This window comes from Crassostrea angulata, chromosome 2 (assembly GCF_025612915.1).
Source record: "Crassostrea angulata isolate pt1a10 chromosome 2, ASM2561291v2, whole genome shotgun sequence".
NCBI classification, from domain to species: Eukaryota; Metazoa; Mollusca; class Bivalvia; order Ostreida; family Ostreidae; genus Magallana; species Magallana angulata.
Window position 1 is genome coordinate 1,099,637 of NC_069112.1, and position 19,725 is coordinate 1,119,361.

The 19,725-nt window shown below is 35.8% G+C and overlaps 2 protein-coding genes and 2 pseudogenes across 3 annotated transcripts in view; 1 reads left to right on the forward strand and 3 right to left on the reverse strand.

Annotated features, from left to right (window-relative positions):
- The window catches only part of LOC128171377 (uncharacterized), a 253,998-nt gene that overhangs the window by 204,380 nt on the left and 29,893 nt on the right, over positions 1 to 19,725 (reverse strand). The gene's annotated exons all lie outside the window — the stretch shown is intronic.
- The window catches only part of LOC128171876 (talin-1-like), a 97,687-nt pseudogene that overhangs the window by 8,963 nt on the left and 68,999 nt on the right, over positions 1 to 19,725 (reverse strand).
- Positions 111 to 3,045, forward strand: LOC128171360 (uncharacterized). Its single transcript, XM_052837140.1, has 2 exons — positions 111 to 318; positions 536 to 3,045. The coding sequence occupies exon 2, from the start codon at positions 679 to 681 to the stop codon at positions 2,827 to 2,829; it is 2,151 nt and encodes a 716-aa protein (XP_052693100.1). The 5' UTR covers positions 111 to 318; positions 536 to 678; the 3' UTR covers positions 2,830 to 3,045.
- Positions 11,395 to 19,725, reverse strand: part of LOC128171440 (uncharacterized) — a 95,851-nt pseudogene continuing 87,520 nt past the window's right edge.

Below are 19,725 nucleotides of genomic sequence, written 5' to 3' on the forward strand. Positions count from 1 at the left end.
TATCTATCATAGAGAATTCAATAGTCCAACCAATAAGTATCAGTCATAAAGAATTCAATAGTCCAACCAATAAGTATCAATCATAAAGAATTCAATAGTCCAACTGTGCTGTCTATAGTTTAAAATTTAAATTCTTCAGAAATATTTTTGTACAAGTTAACCACTCTGAGTTTAGTATATCCGGTAATCCTTTTTGGTACAAGTTAACTACAACGTATATCTGGTCAATCACTCACTTCCTGTCAGCCTTACTGACCAGTCCGGTCTCACTTTGTCTATCGGCTTCAATCTTGTTAGATGCGTGCCTCGAGCCACTAAGTAAGTCTTTTTTATTGAAGTTATTGCTTAAATCTGTCAGTATTTAATTGTATTTTTGAAGTTTAGTTACAGATGACAATTTTATTATGCAGATAAAACATTCTCAAAAGTATGGCACGCCATTATGGTCTTTAAAGTAATTTACATATTTTTTCTATGTATGAAGTAAGGTTCTATATTTTCCTATTTAGTAATTTGTTATTTCTATTTGTTGTAGTTTTTTACCAATATTATTCACGACGGCAACGTTTTCCACACAAAATAAACTATGAAACCCGTGTGACTTTTGTTTGCGTTGTGCAAGGTTAGCTATCTGCCTGCACCAGGCAGAATAGTAAAAAATTAGTGAATTCGTTTGGCATGTCTGCTGAGGATCGACGGATACGTAAACTCACACCCAAAGGCCTCGTCATGTTCAACGAACAGTGTGAAAAGCTGAAAAGTAAAACCGATGAAACCTGGGCGGAAGTGGAGGATGCTCTTGTAACATCTGGAACATGCGCAAAGGACTTCCAAAAAATAAGAGAAGTAGAACGTTTAATTTCTGTGAAATTCAAAGATTTCTGTATATCTAGTGAAGACTATAAGAAATATCTACTTTCTCAAAATACAGAGGAGGCGGTCAACTTGTTAAATGAATTAGAAGTTTCAATGAACAAATGTTTTTCAATTGTAAAAAGAACAAGTGATGAGTTGAAGGAAACCAAATTTGAACTCCTTGAAACACTAAGTCATGTGTCGTCTAATGTATCAAGTTTTCAAAGAGCTAAAGCGCAAGCTGAAAGGGCGAAACTAGAGCTGATCAAGAGAGAAGGTGAGCTTTTAAAACAAAAAACTGATATCGAAGCAAAAATTAGTATCGTCAGACAGGAGAAAGAAATCATCTCAGCAGAAGCGGACTTCACAGAAGAAGAAAAGATTGATCTTCCGATCTACTCAGGGGAACAGATGACGAGTGCGTTTATCCTCAAACACGACCATAACCCATCAAATACCGAGGATGGCCACATTCAACAAAATCAACCATATTTTGAACAGAATCCACCAATCAGTGTTCAACATCCAGAGGCGGATGACCGACATCCGGGATATCTAAATGCAGTTAATCAAGGTTGTGTTCCTTCAATTCCAATTCATCAAATGCATCAATTGTGTGCGCCTTCTAATTCAGTGAATCCAGTTTGTTCTACCTCGATTTCAGTGCCTCAAGTTTGTGCTTCTCAAGATTCAGTGTCTCAAGTGAATGTCCTTTTAAATTCAGTGTCTCAAGTGAGTGTTCCTTCAAATTCAGTGCCTCAGATGCGTGTTCCAAATTCAGTTGATCAACGGAGTGCTCCATTGGATGCAGCTTCTCGAGTGTTCGTTCCCTCGAATTCAATGCGTCAAGTTTGTGTTACTACAAATTCATTGCCTCATATGATTACTGCTCCAAATCTAGTACCACAACGGACCGACAACACTTCGACAATGGCCGACTTTTCAAAGTTTTTGCTACGCAAAGATTTTCTACTCACAAGATTCACCAACTTTGATGATCGTCCAGAAAATTTCAATTCTTGGAGTTCTTCATTCCGGAGTGTTATACTAGAACTTGGTGTCACAGAGTTTGAGGAAATGGATTTACTTGTAAAATGGTTGGGTCCAGAGTCCTCAAAGTTTGCACGCACACTGCGCTCCGCAAACACCAACAATCCTAGCCTAGGTGTAAAGCGTATTTGGGATAGACTGAACGATAAATATGGGAGACCTGAGATGGTGGAACATGCTCTAAAACAGAAACTACACTCGTTTCCAACCCTCACAAATAAAGATCATGCCAAATTGTATGATCTCGTGGACATTCTCACCGAAATTGAATCGGCGATGACTAATCCAAAATACGAAATTTGTCTGAGCTACTTCAATTCATCTACTGGAGTACTACCCATAGTTGCCAAACTACCCATATCTCTACAAGACAAGTGGACCTCTCAAGCAGCTGGATATAAAAAACGGAATGATGTAGCATTCCCTCCATTTTCCTTTTTTGTCGAGTTCATCCGTGAAATGTGTGAAATCCGTAACGATCCTGGACTTGTATGTCAACCGTCCACAAACACAAACATGGCATACAGCAAACCTAGACCTACTGGCGCAGTCACTTCTCGTAAAGTTGAAATTGTATCATCAACTCTGTCAACACGTTGTCCCATACACAATGCTGGACATTCTTTGAACGAATGCCGTGGCTTCAAAAGAAAATCACTACGTGAGCGTCAAAACATTCTACGTGATAAGAAATTATGTTTCCGATGTTGTGCCTCACAAAGTCATGTGTCCAAAAATTGTACAGCGGACATTAAATGTGATATATGTGGTAATCCTTATCATGTCGCAGCGATGCACATTGATCGTCGTCCTTCAAAACCCGAATCCCCTACACCAGTCTCAACAGCGAAAACTGCCTTAAGCAATGGCGGGGAGTATGAAGAAGGAAAACATGGGAGTCGTTCTTGCGGGAAGATCGTTTAAGTGGACGTGTTTTGTCAATCAAATCCTGCGAAAGTTATCCGTGTTTATGCGACAATCGATGACCAGAGCAACCGGACGTTGGTGTCCCCTTATTTGATAGATCGACTCGGAGTTACAGGAGAATGTAAACCCTACACTCTTACGTCATGCTCCGGTGTAACGACAGTCGCTGGACGCCGTGTGAACGGATTATGTGTCAAAGCCTTGGATGGTACAACTACATTTAACCTACCGGAAGTCATTGAATGTGATTCTATTCCTAGTGAGCATCTTGAAATACCTACTCCTAAAGTCGCTAAATCACAACCGCATCTACAATGCATTGCACCTTTCATACCACCCCTAGATCGCAATGTGAATGTTGAACTGCTCATAGGACGTGACTTACCCGATGTACATCATGTGCGCGACCAAATTACTGGCACCCAAGGTCAACCCTTTGCTCAACGTCTTCCACTAGGATGGGTCGTCATTGGTGAAATTTGTATTGGTAAAGTTCATCCTCCAAAGGAAGTGAATGTAAACAAAACGCATATTCTTAATGACGGAAGGTGCACCACCTTTCCAGTGTGTCACAACAATATCAATGTCAAGGACAATGATGATGACATATTCATACGAACACCATTTGACAACAAGATTGGACCTTCTGTTGAGGACCGCAAGTTTGTAGCTCTTATGGACGCAGAGTTCCACAAAGACACTGATGGTTTTTAGTCCGCACCATTATCTTTCAAGGAGTCAAAACCAGTGTTGCCTAACAATTATTCACAGGCCTGGAAACGTGCTTTGATCCTCAACACAAGTTTAAAGAAAGATCATCACAAACGACAACACTTCTTAGCATTCATGTCAAAAGTCTTAGCTAGTGGGGCAGCAGAAGTTGCTCCTTCCGACATACCTGGGGAATGCTGGTATTTACCCCTTTTTGGGGTGTACAATTCGAAAAAACCCGATCAAATCCGAGGAGTATTCGACTCATCGGCTGTGTTTCAAGACGTTTCATTGAACAGTGTGTTAATGTCTGGACCAGACTTAACAAACAACCTTGTTGGAATCCTCATGCGTTTCCGTAAAAATGCAATTGCTATCAGTGGTGACATTCAGCAAATGTTTTATGCATTTCGTGTTCATGAGGATCATCGTGATTACCTCAGATTTTTTTGGTACGAGGATAACAACTTTAAAAAACCTTTAATACAATACCGAATGAAAGCTCACGTTTTCGGTAACACACCATCTCCAGCTGTTGCCACCTATGGACTTCGAAAAGCATCATCTGTTGGTGACGATGATGTTCGTAAATTTGTTTACAACAACTTTTACGTCGATGATGGACTGACGTCGCTTGCTACAGAATCAGAAGCAATCAACCTGATGAGAAAAACACAAGCAGCACTGAAAAACAACGGAAACATTCGTCTCCACAAAATCGCTTCAAACAGTGTTAATGTGATGAAATCATTTCCTATAGATGACCTAGGAAGCGATTTGAAGGAACTAAATCATTGTGCTGACATATGCAACTTACCTGTACAACACAGTTTAGGAATGCAGTGGGACTTAAACTGTGATATGTTTGTGTTCAAAATCTCTAATGCTGAAAAACCTTACACCCGCAGAGGCCTTCTATCGACAATGAACAGTATCTTTGATCCAATGGGATTTATTTCTCCAGTCACTATCAGTGGAAAAATTCTACACCGTGAACTTGTATCTCCTGGATGTCACTGGGATGAACCACTTACGGAGGAACATTTGAGAAGATGGCGAATCTGGATTGATTCATTACAATCTGTTAATAACTTCAGAGTTCCCCGAATGATTGTAGCCACTTCCATTTCTTTGGCTCATCAAGTGGATGTTCATGTCTTTTCAGACGCGTCAGAACATGCGATAGCTGCGGTGGCATATCTTCAAGTGACAGATGAATTTGGAGAAACTTCTCTTGGATTTCTAATGGGAAAATCTAAACTGGCACCTCTGAAAGGTCACACAATACCGAGACTCGAACTGTGCGCAGCAGTTCTCGCCACAGAGTTAGGAGAAGCAGTTTGTGACTACTTGAAGATTCCTCAAGATCGATTTCATTACTATACTGACAGTAGAATCGTCTTGGGTTACATTTGTAACAAAACCCGTAGATTTTTTGTGTATGTTTCAAACCGTGTGGAAAAAATTCACAAAGTCTCGTCTCCGTCTCAGTGGTCTTACGTCTCAACTGACAAAAATCCAGCTGATGTTGCAACAAGATATTCACATACAGCAATTACTACGTCTCTACAGCGCTGGATAACTGGACCTCAATGGTTGAAAAATTCTTCGGATATGATCAAAACTGTCTATCCTCTCATCAATCCTGAAACTGACAAAGAAATCCGCCAAGATGTTATTTCTAGCAAAACTCAAATTACAACTGAGATAGTCTTTGACTCCCGTCGTTTTGCTAGATTCTCGACCTGGAAAAATCTCGTTGTGGCCTTTAAGACTTTGAAACGTTTTGTCAGAGATACATTTCAAGTGACCAGTAAAAGTGAAGACGAACCAGATATCTACAGAGAAACCGAAACGTTCATCATTAAACAAATTCAACAGGAGTCGTACAGTAAGGAAATAGAAAACCTGAATAGTGGCCAACCAATTCCTAGAAACAGCAAAGTGTCACGACTTGACCCATTCCTTGATTCATTCGGAGTTCTGCGTGTTGGAGGGAGACTTAAACTAAGTCCTGAATTATCTCTGGGAGAGAAGAATCCAATCCTCATTCCAAATCAAAACTACATTGCAAAACTTCTCGTACTCCACTTCCATGAAGTTATTCGTCATCAAGGACGCCATCTAACCGCCGGGGCCATCAGAGCAGCAGGATATTGGATAACGGGCTGTAAAAGACTTGTATATTCCATTCTATCCAATTGTGTAAAGTGTCGTCGACTTCGTGGTAGCCTTGCTTCACAAAAGATGGCAGACCTACCTGAGGAACGACTTACCCCTTGTCCTCCATTTACCTACGTTGGTGTCGACTGTTTTGGACCTTGGGATGTTGTCACGCGTCGAACACGTGGTGGTTCTGCAAACTCTAAACGATGGGCCGTATTGTTTGCGTGTTTATCATGTCGTGGTGTCCACATAGAAGTAATTGAGGAGATGACTACTTCGTCATTCATCAACGCCTTACGTCGCTTTACATCTATTAGAGGAAAAGTAAAAGAGTTTTATTCAGACAGAGGGACAAATTTCATTGGTGGAACTCGTGAACTTGGAATAAATGCTGTTTTTGTAGAAGACCCCTCAATTAAATCCTTCTTACAGTTGCAAGGAGCAGTTTGGAAATTTAACACTCCGTTCTCTTCTCACATGGGAGGCGCTTGGGAGCGCTTAATTGGTGTAATCAGACGAGTCATTGATTCAATCTTACTGGATTCTAAGCACACAAGAATTACCCATGAAGTCCTTAGCACGTTTATGGCTGAAGCGACAGCGATAGTCAACGCCCGTCCACTGGTACCTGTATCCACCGCCCCTGAGGCACCTTGCGTTTTGTCTCCAGCTGTTTTACTTACTCAAAAAACCGTTGATTCAAACGAGGATTTTAAAAATCTCAGTGTCAGCGAAGTTTATAACATTCAATGGAAATTTGTTCAGTCTCTAGCGGAGAAATTTTGGTGTCGTTGGAAAAATGAATACCTGCAGAGTCTACAAGTGCGACGAAAATGGAAAGACACTCGAGATAACATCCAAGTTGGTGATGTCGTTCTTTTGAAGGACCGTGATGCACATCGCAACCATTGGCCGACAGGACTTGTTGAAAGAGTGTTTCCTAGCAAAGATGGACTTGTGCGCAAACTTGAAGTTCGTGTTATCAAAGATGGACAGTCGCGTATATATGTGCGTCCGATTTCTGAAATTATATTTTTGTGTCATTCCATTTAATGCTTATTGTGTTGTGAAAGTTTACAAAAACAGTTTCATGAACAACTTTTTGTGAACAGAGTACGGTTTATGCATTTAAGTGATATTTTCATATCAGACGGGGAGTGTGCTGTCTATAGTTTAAAATTTAAATTCTTCAGAAATATTTTTGTACAAGCTAACCACTCTGAGTTTAGTATATCCGGTAATCCTTTTTGGTACAAGTTAACTACAACGTATATCTGGTCAATCACTCACTTCCTGTCAGCCTTACTGACCAGTCCGGTCTCACTTTGTCTATCGGCTTCAATCTTGTTAGATGCGTGCCTCGAGCCACTAAGTAAGTCTTTTTTATTGAAGTTATTGCTTAAATCTGTCAGTATTTAATTGTATTTTTGAAGTTTAGTTACAGATGACAATTTTATTATGCAGATAAAACATTCTCAAAAGTATGGCACGCCATTATGGTCTTTAAAGTAATTTACATATTTTTTCTATGTATGAAGTAAGGTTCTATATTTTCCTATTTAGTAATTTGTTTTTTCTATTTGTTGTAGTTTTTTACCAATATTATTCACGACGGCAACGTTTTCCACACAAAATAAACTATGAAACCCGTGTGACTTTTGTTTGCGTTGTGCAAGGTTAGCTATCTGCCTGCACCAGGCAGAATACCAACCAATCAGTATCAATCATAAAGAATTCAATAGTCCCACTAATAAGTATCAATCATAAAGAATTCAATAGTCCAACCAATAAGTATCAATCATAGAGAATTCAATAGTCCAACCAATAAGTATCAATCATAAAGAATTCAATAGTCCAACCAATAAGTATCAATCATAAAGAATTCAATAGTCCAACCAATAAGTATCAATCATAAAGAATTCAATAGTCCAACAAATAAGGATCAATCATAAAGAATTGAATAGTCCAACCAATAAGTATCAATCATAAAGAATTCAATAGTCCAACCAATAAGTATCAATCATAAAGGATTCAATAGTCCAACCAATAAGTATTAATCATAAAGAATTGAATAGTCCAACCAATCAGTATCAATCATAAAGAATTCAATAGTCCAACCAATAAGTATCAATCATAAAGAATTCAATAGTCCAACCAATAAGTATCAATCATAAAGAATTCAATAGTCCAACCAATAGGTATCAATCATAAAGAATTCAATAGTCCAACCAATCAGTATCAATCATCAAGAATTCAATAGTCCAACCAATCAGTATCAATCATAAAGAATTCAATAGTCCAACCAATAAGTATCAATCATAGAGAATTCAATAGTCCAACCAATTAGTATCAATCATCAAGAATTCAATAGTCCAACCAATAAGTATCAATCATAAAGAATTGAATAGTCCAACCAATAAGTATCAATCATAAAGAATTCAATAGTCCAACCAATAAGTATCAATCATAAAGGATTCAATAGTCCAACCAATAAGTATTAATCATAAAGAATTGAATAGTCCAACCAATCAGTATCAATCATAAAGAATTCAATAGTCCAACCAATCAGTATCAATCATAAAGAATTCAATAGTCCAACCAATAAGTATCAATCATAAAGAATTCAATAGTCCAACCAATAAGTATCAATCATAAAGAATTCAATAGTCCAACCAATAAGTATCAATCATAAAGAATTCAATAGTCCAACCAATAAGTATCAATCATAGAGAATTCAATAGTCCAACCAATTAGTATCAATCATCAAGAATTCAATAGTCCAAACAATTAGTATCAATCATAAAGAATTCAATAGTCCAACCAATTAGTATCAATCATAGAGAATTCAATAGTCCAACCAATTAGTATCAATCATAAAGAATTCAATAGTCCAACCAATAAGTATCAATCATAGAGAATTCAATAGTCCAACCAATCAGTATCAATCATCAAGAATTCAATAGTCCAAACAATTAGTATCAATCATAAAGAATTCAATAGTCCAACCAATAAATATCAATCATAAAGAATTCAATAGTCCAACCAATAAGTATCAATCATAGAGAATTCAATAGTCCAGCCAATATATATCAATCATAAAGAATTCAATAGTCCAACCAATAAGTATCAATCATAAAGAATTCAATAGTCCAACCAATAAGTATCAATCATAGAGAATTCAATAGTCCAACCAATAAGTATCTATCATAGAGAATTCAATAGTCCAACCAATTAGTATCAATCATAGAGAATTCAATAGTCCAACCAATTAGTATCAATCATAGAGAATTCAATAGTCCAACCAATTAGTATCAATCATAAAGAATTCAATAGTCCAACCAATAAGTATCAATCATAGAGAATTCAATAGTCCAACCAATAAGTATCAATCATAGAACATTTAATAGTCCAACCAATAAGTATCAATCATAAAGAATTCAATAGTCCAACCAATATCAATCATAAAGAATTCAATAGTCCAACCAATATCAATCATAAAGAATTCAATAGTCCAACCAATATCAATCATAAAGAATTCAATAGTCCAACCAATATCAATCATAAAGAATTGAATAGTCCAACCAATAAGTATCAATCATAAAGAATTCAATAGTCCAACCAATAAGTATCAATCATAAAGGATTCAATAGTCCAACCAATAAGTAACAATCATAAAGAATTCAATAGTCCAAACAATTAGTATCAATCATAAAGAATTCAATAGTCCAACCAATAAGTATCAATCATAGAGAATTCAATAGTCTAACCAATAAGTATCAATCATAAAGAATTCAATAGTCCAACCAATAAGTATCAATCATAGAGAATTCAATAGTCCAACCAATAAGTATCAATCATAAAGAATTCAATAGTCCAACCAATAAGTATCAATCATAAAGAATTCAATAGTCCAACCAATAAGTATCAATCATAGAGAATTCAATAGTCCAACCAATAAGTATCAATCATAAAGAATTCAATAGTCCAACCAATAAGTATCAATCATAAAGAATTCAATAGTCCAACCAATAAGTATCAATCATAAAGGATTCAATAGTCCAACCAATTGGTATCAATCATAAAGAATTCAATAGTCCACCCAATAAGTATCAATCATAGAGAATTCAATAGAACAACCAATAAATATCAATCATAAAGAATTCAATAGTCCAATCAATAAATATCAATCATAAAGAATTCAATAGTCCAATCAATAAGTATCAATCATAAAGAATTCAATAGTCCAACCAATAAATATCAATCATAAAGAATTCAATAGTCCAACCAATAAGTAACAATCATAGAGAATTCAAATGAAAACATTTATATTATCTACTTTATATTACAATATTTATAGTTTGATTGCAGCACTAACTTTCAACTCAGTCTGATATTCAATCTTTAAAACAGATTTCATAGAAATTAAATCCAAACTAACAGCAAACTAAGGTTATTCAAATAAAATTGTGTTACCAGTCAGCATAGCACTCTACCTATCGAGCTAAAGGGTTAACCCGCTAGCCAGAGCTAGTAGGAATGCCATATACCTGACTCTACCACATTGTCCCCCTCCAAGGAAAGAGGCGTCCCGACTCTCCTGGAGTGCCAATGCCTGTGGGGCAAAGTTCTGGAAACAATCTCTCTCACCCGCCAGATAATACCCAGGTCCCAACGTGGGCACCAAATGTGCACCAAATGTAACAGAGACACTTACTGTCTCTGCTGGGGTTTGAACCCGGGTCCTCTGGCACGCCAGTCCAGCACTCTACCGATCGAGCTAAAGGGTTAACCCACTAGCCAGAGCTAGTAGGAATGCCATATACTTGACTCTACCACATTTGAAACCGAGTGGAATAAGACAGGAAATCCAGTCAATGGGTTATTGTAGGTTTATTTGTGTATGGCAAATATTACAGAACAAAATTCCCCGACCCTCCCATGAGGTGCGAAGGTCATGGAAACTTCTACCAGTTACATGTAGGTCGTGTAAGTGTATGTCAAAACTAAATGTGAAAGAAATATGATTTTGACATGTATGGATATTTATATTTAAGCATTATAAAACTGTAAAATTTATAATTATAATGCACTCACACTCTTTCTCCTAGCTTTTAAATTTATTAAGAAAACACAATTATTTACACCTGATAAACTTAATTTGAAGATTATTACTTTAATTACTGACTGCATTCATACAAATATAAACTCACATAAGCCATTCACTCTCCTCTCACTATATCTTAAACATTCCAACATTCATTCAAAGTGGGAAAAGAAGTGGAAATAGATAAATAAATAATTAAACAAATTGTAAACCCAATTACACTGTAATACACTAAAAGAACTAACCTTCTAGGTGCAGGAAAATACTTCAAAGATGAATAAAATATAGAACAACTTCAAAATTCTAATATGGCAGTTAAAACTGCATGGCTAGCCTCTTAGCATGAAATTCAGGAGTCAGAATGAACAAATACAAGTACCCCTATAAACCAATCACATGACCAGATCTAAGTGACCACTCAATTAAATGCTATAAATAGAAACTACAGGTGTACTCCAAAGAGGAGTAACCAAAGTAAATAAAAACAAACACAAAATATCAATTTAAATTAATTCAACTAAATAATTTATTTATTCACCACTGATAAATCATTTTCTGTTATGTAATTAAATAAATTGAAGTCTGCAATAGTAAAATTCCTGAAAAGTAACAAATTGATTAGAACATGTCAATAATAATGAAGAAATCAATATTCTGAAATTAAAATATTAAAAACCTATAAAATTTCACTCTACTACATATGTGACACATTGGCTACAATTGTAATGGACATCTCCGTCCAAGCACCGAATGATACCAGAAATTTCAGGAGCTTAGATAGGTAAAACATATTATATACTGACAACATTTACACTTAGATAAAATTGATTAAAAACGTATGATAACAAATTACAGTAGAGTTCACGTACACAAAAAAAACCGATTCCATTGATGATGCCTTATTCATAAAGAGTTTAGGTACACAGAGCACAGAGTCTATTGTTACGTGTTATATATGTAGAGTTCACACAGATACAGAGTCTATTGATGACATGTTATACATGCAGATTTCACCTATACAGATACAGAGTCTATTGTTGACGCATTATTTTTGTGCAGATTTCACGTACACAGAACGCAGAGACCATTGATGACGCGTTATTTTTGTGCAGAGTTCACCTACACAGCAACAGTGTCCATTGATGACGCGTTATTTTTGTTCACCTACACAGATACAGAGTCCATTCATGAAACGTTGTTTATGTAGAGTTCACGCACAGAACACAAAGTCTGTTGATGACCGGTAATTATTTGGCTTCTGTAACTCCATTGGAATTATGGATAATCCGGGAAGGTTTTCCTCTGTCTCCCCCTGAAGGCGTTTGAAAAGCAGCTTGTCTGCAAGAAACAAAAATAATTTATTATTGTATTAAATGATTAATACCAAATACTTGGACAAGAAGGAAAGAGTGAGCAAGCTCAAACACCCCATGTTCTCCCATTACTTGACAACGCTACACATCATGAATGGCAGAGTATGCATTAAGGTGGCATTCTACACCACTTTCTGATGACAAAGTGCGCAAAAAAGTAAATCTGGAAGCATGTAATTCTGGTACTGGCTGATTGCAACTGAGGCGAATTGTATGGGGACCGCTCTTTTGAAAAATTTGTTAAATTGGTAGAATAAATCAACATTTTGATAAAATTCATTATTTACATGTAAGGTGGTATGGGACACCTTTATGTTGTGTCGTATTATTTATCGAAATAAACAATAAATCAAGTGTAATTTTATAAATTATAGCTTCTTTCCCATCATTGCTACCTTACAGCGCAGTGCAGTGGGTTAGAGCGCTCACTACGGGCCTGTAAGTCACGAGTTCGAGTCGGGTTTGAAAAATTTATTACTTTTCCAAAAGTTTCTAAGACGTATTTTTTGGTTAAATATTGTGAAAGAAAATTCTAAACCAATGAAAGTATTTCAGTAGTAATGTACTTTAATCCACATTATAATCCTATAAGTTAATTTTCCCCTTTACTTATTTGACATAGTGTTGCATTAAAGCGGTTATATTTGCTTATATAGACCTATAATGAAATATGTAGTATTTATCATTCTTACACAATATTTAGGAAATTTTCTTCAACTAAGAAATTGAAAAGTACCCAAGGTGTTTCGGCCTTAGGACTTAGGAACGATAACTCTTACCTGAGGAACCTCATACCAAATACAATTTTTATTTTTTTTCGTCAATTTTTTCTTTGATACGTCGATCAATAGAAAAATTGTTATCTTCATTTCTTATCATTTAATAAAACATTTTCAAACAAGAGGCCCATGGGCCACATCGCTCACCTGAGGAACAATAGGTATGGTAAAATCAGCTTAATGGAGTCATAATACAAACTATCTGGACAATGTACAATAATACATGTAGATCCTGTATAAATAAAATCCATTTTCCCCTGGATATTCTTATGTTTATAATCATTAGTCCCTTTTCTAACAGGATGATTTTATAGTCATATCATATGTTGAGTATTGCAGTTCTCAAAAAGATCCTTAACAATAGTTTATATATGGGATATAAACGTACATCAACCTCTGAACCTTCTCGTGAAGCCAAAGAATTGTCCTGGGGCCAAAGTCTTAACAATTATAAAGAATCATCTGGCTGATTAGTTTCTGAGAAGATTTTTAAAGATTTACCCTATGTTAAACTTTGACCCCCATTGTGGCCCCACCCTACCCATGGGGATCATGATTTTCACAACTTTGAATCTACACTACCTGAGGATGCTTTCACACAAGTTTCAGCTTTCCTGACTGATTAGTTTCTGAGAGGAAGATTTTTAAAGATTAACTCTGTTTATTCCTATGTAAAACATCGACCTCCCATTGTGGCCCAAACCTACCCCCAGGGTTATGATTTTCACAAATTTGAATTTACACTACCTGAGGATGCTTCTACACAAGTTTCAGCTTTCCTGGCTGATTAGTTTCTGAGAAGAAGATTTTTAAAGATTTACTCTATATAATCATATGTTAAAATTCGACCCCCATTGTGGCCCCACCCTACCCCCAGGGGTTATTATTTCCACAACTTTGAATCTACACTACCTGAGGATGCTTCCACACAAATTTCAGCTTTCATGGCCGATTAGTTTCTGAGAAGAAGATTTTTAAAGATTTACTCTATATATTCCTATGTTAAACTTCAATCTCCCATTGTGGCCCCACCCTACCCCCGGGGGTCATGATTTTTTACAAATTTGAATCTACATTACCTGATGATGCTTTCACACAAGTTTTAGCTTTCCTGGCTGATTAGTTTCTGAGAAGAATATTTTTAAAGATTTACTCTATATATTCATTTGTTAAACTTCGACCCCTCATTGTGGCCCCACCCTCAGGTGAGCTAAAAAGGTTAAGTTTACAATACGTTGGTTTCTGGAAGAACAGACTTTGAAAATTTTCTTAATAAATATTGACAAATTTTTTACTTTTTTAATCTTTAGTTATTAAGATATGTGTACAAACATAGAATTGTGAGCAAATCTTTGTATCTTGCTTATAATTCGAAGCTTAACACTCAAATATGGTTAGTAAATAGAAACTGTAAACAATTAAACACAAGAAACATGCACTACATGTATAACAAATAAAGAACACAATTTATTTTTTCGAAATTATTCATATATATATTACATGTATATACCTACATATTTCCGTCAGCGATATCAAACTCTATTTAAACTGAATAAACTCGAGAAAATGCCGAGCATCTCAACAAAACTTATTGCATTAATCTGCCATTACGCAAAAGATAATGCCGAATTACCGATAGAATGAATTGTATTTCAGTAGGCACCTACCCCTACATCAGATTTTGCTTAATTTGCGCAGGTAAACAGTTAACTGTTTGATTTAACGAATTCTCTGTTTGATTTAATACGTAAAAATCACGAAATACAGACGATAGTTTCCAGGTAACAAAGCATAAATAATGAAAACGAAACGAAAATTAGAACAAGCTAGCACCAACGTCATGTGTGAAAACTGTCAACGCATTGAAATATCTAGCCTCAATTTATTTCACAAAATCGGCACCAATATATTTTGCATGTTTCAAAATTTCCCTTCATACGCGAACTGTTGCACAACAAGCAAATTCATCATAGTCAGATCGAACCTTTTTCGTATAATGTCATGGCTGCTTTAAACAAAGAACCTCGTTTTAGAAGTATGGAATACGAGTCTTGGTAAAATGGGTATGCAAACCCGGGCCGTGGCAAAATAAAAGCCGGGGCAGATCGGCAATCGTCAGTTCCAAATACGCATTATTTTGCAGCAATATTTACAGCGAATACAAATATACTAGTCCATCAAATATCCTGAAATTTTAATGAGATTGGCAGATTAATAACTGCTGATATTTTGTTTTACCCAGGCCAAGTCTTGTCTACCAATTTTATTGTATGCCGAACCCGAACCTATTAAACTGATTGAAACACGCCTTTCCTTTATTATTATTTTCGTAATAACTCAGATTTGAAACAGAATTACCACTTAATTTTTGCAATTTATATTTTCCTTCCCATAAGGATAATTTATGCTGAACTACGTTGAATTTGCCTCGGTAGTTCTTGAGAAGAAGATTTTTAAAAATGCACCCCCCTTTTTCTACAATTTCAAGGTTTTCTCCGCTTTGAATACAGATCGGACTTTTATTTCTGCAATTTATATTCGCCCTCCAATAAGGATGCTTTGTGCCAAATTTGGTTGAAATTGGATAAGCGGTTTTAGAGAAGAAGTTTAAAATGTAAAAAGTTTACAGACGGACAGACGGACAGACGGACGGACGGACAGACGGACAGACGGACGACGGACAAAAGGTGATCAGAAAAGCTCACTTGAGCTTTCAGCTCAGGTGAGCTAATAAAAAAATGTGATGTGTCATTGATCAAAAATGTAAATAATGTAAATGAAGCGGCGCGTATGAATACAAAACAACAGCAACAATATTCAAAATGGACGCACCTTCAGCTGATGCAGAGCTATTGAGCTGAATTTAATTAATGGATTAAACACAAATAGTGAGTTAAAATCTGAACCGACTGAATTGAAAACGAAAGGAAAACACATGCGATAGCTTGTGATATTATTCACTGTGCAGAAAAACTCGTAATAAAACTAGTTTTCATGTGAGATCGCTGGAATATGCAACTGGACATAACCATCCAAGGAAAGGCGATCGTGGATGAAAATAGCCAATATGTCGACAGAGAATAGTATGTATAAGCGACTTTTGTAAACGTTGTGGTAACTACATAGCCAGTGATGTACTTAAATGGTATATCAGCCGTTTGGAATGCGCAGAAGGAGTTGATGCATCACTCATAGCTTTTCTTTACGACGCTTATTCTGATGACCGATCATGTACGTGTGTAAATTTAAAAATTATCGTTACCAAATTTGAACAGCAGTGTTACCGTGAAAGTTTATAGGCCTATATGTTCGTTATAATATTCCTGGAAAAGGAACAGCCAGCCTCGCTGTAAATGTTGATTGATCTCAAGCAGACGAAATCGTGAGAAGACGCTTTATTTTCCATTTCGTTTCAATTTTTTATATTCACAAGGTTGCATTTTGTTTGCTGACAATAAAACAGACACAACTTTACATTTTCTTGACAGTGTTTATCTTGGAAATTCCCGTTCTATAAATAGTGTTAGATCAGAACAGTTGAGAAAAGTAGATCCGGCAAAAATTTTATTGATGCAGGTATCAAAGAAATTTTTCGACCAATCAGAAGCGCCGATATCTCATCAAATGAATAAATATTAAATGATATATTAAAAAATTTGCAATAATAGAAATTTTAAATGTAATGAAACTGTTATTAAGGTCTTCCGTTTTCAACGGAAGACCTTGTACTGATTCTGTTGGTAATTCTTTTTATTCTTTTTTTTCTTCTAGACGTTTTTTAAAACTCAAATATCTTGCTTGTTTGTTGTCCTATAAAGTTCAAATTTTCAGAGCTTATTTGTAGTTACTATTTCTCAATATCTAATGAAAATCGTTGAAATCGACACTTCCGGTACCGAGTTATTCCCCTTTTCCCCAAAAATATAGGCATTCTTGTGCACGCAAAGGCTCTGAAACCGCTCACAGCATGTGTTACAAAGTCACAAATCTTAAAAATAGAGAGTTTGAACGTTGTCCTCCGAGTTTTGTTTTTACAATTTTCCTCCTTTAAAGTTTCAAAAAATTAATTTGAATTTGTGTTTCAAAAAATGCTGATTTTTGGGTGTGTTTTTGTTATGTAGCTCTTTAGTTTAAAATTTTCTCTAAACACATATAGAACAAAATATGTGCAAAATATCAAGGGCTTTCACCTGACACCATTGAAAAAGGGTTGGCCCCTTAAATTAGGGGTCTAGTGCCCTTAAAAGTCTTCGCTTTATAACTCAAAAATGGTTAATATTTCGCTATAGCTGTCGATAGAAAAGTTGTTCATTATTGTGTTATCAATGTCGTTACAAAATTATTTTGTACCGGTAATGCGAAATATGAGTGTAAAAAGCTTGTCTTGTTAACATGTACCTGTATTCATTTGGCAAGTAAGCGAATCGTCTTCGTGCGCATAACGTACATAAATTAACAGCTGAAAGTGTACCAGCATATACGGGATGCTTTGATTCATTTGAAAAAGTGTCTAAAAAGTATACGTGTACATGTTTTTCTTACAGCCTTTTTTTTTGGAGTCACCTCTGTTTAGGTCCTATAGTGGACAACCGTTAAGAAAAACAAAAACGAGAAAATATAAACGTTCTTTTTCTTATCTAGTGAGATACATAAACTAGATTTAAAAAAAAAATAACTTCCATGAAATAGATTTGAGTCATTTTACTGCAAGCATTTCAAATCGACCTAAATTCTTTGTTGTGTGCGTCATTACATAACCCATCTCGCCCGCCGCCGAGAAAATCGATCGCGAAGGTCGCGGATGGACTACCTAGCGGTCAGCGGTTATCTAATACACAAGAATCGCGTCTGTCATATGTGATTTTATTTAGCCGCAAACACAAGAATCGTACACAATGCCATTAAAGCTTACTATTCTTAATTTGAATTAAACGATAGAGTGTCAATAAGAAATCGTTCTGTTTAATCATAAAAGCAATGCTATTCTCGAACTGAAGCAGTGTCAGACAGAAAGATCAACTGTGGGATTAATTGGGGAAAAATGTTATATTAATTAGAGTTTAGTAATCATACTGCAAACATTGTAAATCTTCCTGGGTTCTGAGCTCTCTATGTGTGTTTTACCTTTACGTAAGTCGGCCGAGGAAATCGGTCGCGGCTGCACTACTTAGAGGGAAGCGGTTATCTAATAACAAGATATATATACAAGAAATGTTTCAATATTATGTTCTTAAAGTTTGTTCACCTTCAATTTATTTAATTAAACATTAGAATGTGAATTGAGAAGCCCCTCTAAAAATTGATATAAGCGATATTATTCCAAATCAGAAACATCATCATCAATAGTGAATTTGTAATTCTAAAATGTTCTAAAAACTATACATGTACAAATAATGTTATAGATAAACAACGAAAAACCACAAAGATTAAACCTTAAAATGATGATCACCCCTAGAACATAGCCAAGGAGATCCCGCGCGAGTGGACAAGTGATCCGCGGTAGCTTCGTGTTCTTCTACATGTACTTTATCACACGTGCATGTTTATTGATATTTTGTACGATTCCAACTATTTGTTTATTCGAGATTTTGACCGGTACATGTAAGATTGACTTGTGTTTCAATTTAAGATTTTTTTATTTACCCACGAATATTTCCACTAAATACTGCTGATAGGTTTTATAGATATCGTAGAAAGTAGTTGACATCTTCATAAGGTTGCACATAAAATGAGAGAGAGAGAGAGAGAGAGAGAGAGAAAGCTCAAAATTGGAAGCATTATTTAGCCGAATATAGAAAATGAAACAGTCCCCAAGCGTTCAAGGCAGGATACAAAAAAATCAAATATCAAATTAACACATGCGGTAGAGGCAATTGCAACCTCTCTGGCCTTTCTGGCAAGTTTGGAAATACACCTCGAATGTATTAACATCACCGGATGTTAGAATTTTATACAAAATGGAGTCGCTTCCCATTAAAAAAAGTATCGGCAAGAAGTCTTGTATGTCGTTTCTGTGTTATATTTTAGTGTATATTGATACCTTTAATGAAGTATAGCTCATATCTCAACAGATCATAAAATGTGTTGTAATTATATCAAGTTTTATAAAAAGGGGGGTTGTCATGGACGCCTAGGTAAAACATTCGAAGTGTTTTTCCGAGTTTGCCGGAAAGGCCCGAGAAGTTGCGATTGGCTGTAGAGGCTGACACGATAAAAGAATTGTCCAGAATTGAGGGATTTAGTGATTATTTTTAGAATGTTCACATGAGTTCTTAAACAAGATTTGTTTAGATTTTATCGGTTTCATGATCACAGTGCAAGGGCTTTATTTTTTTCAAAATGTGGCGAAGACCTATTTTTGGCTACTACTTAACATGTGTACATTTTTCTCCTCAATGTATGTCACTTTCCCACCCGTGTGTTTATTTGGTCAGTCTATGCTAAGTCAATCCGCTCCACGTGCGACCGAAAATCTCGTGTCGCGTCAGCGATCAGAATATTGCCCCCGGGCTGCAGATCAGCAATTGATAAATAATTGAGTAACATTTGGAAGGATGCTTTCACTGCAGCGGTCAATTGTTAAACAATAAGTGTCTAAATATTCGATGTCAATCAACCTCACATTAAAGGTGCGATATCGCAATCTGAGAATGTGGATAAAAAATTAACCTGTTGAACACGCTAAACTTCTATAGTTATGAACAGAATAAAATATATATTATCAGAGACATAAATAACTTAATAAGTTATTTATGTCTCT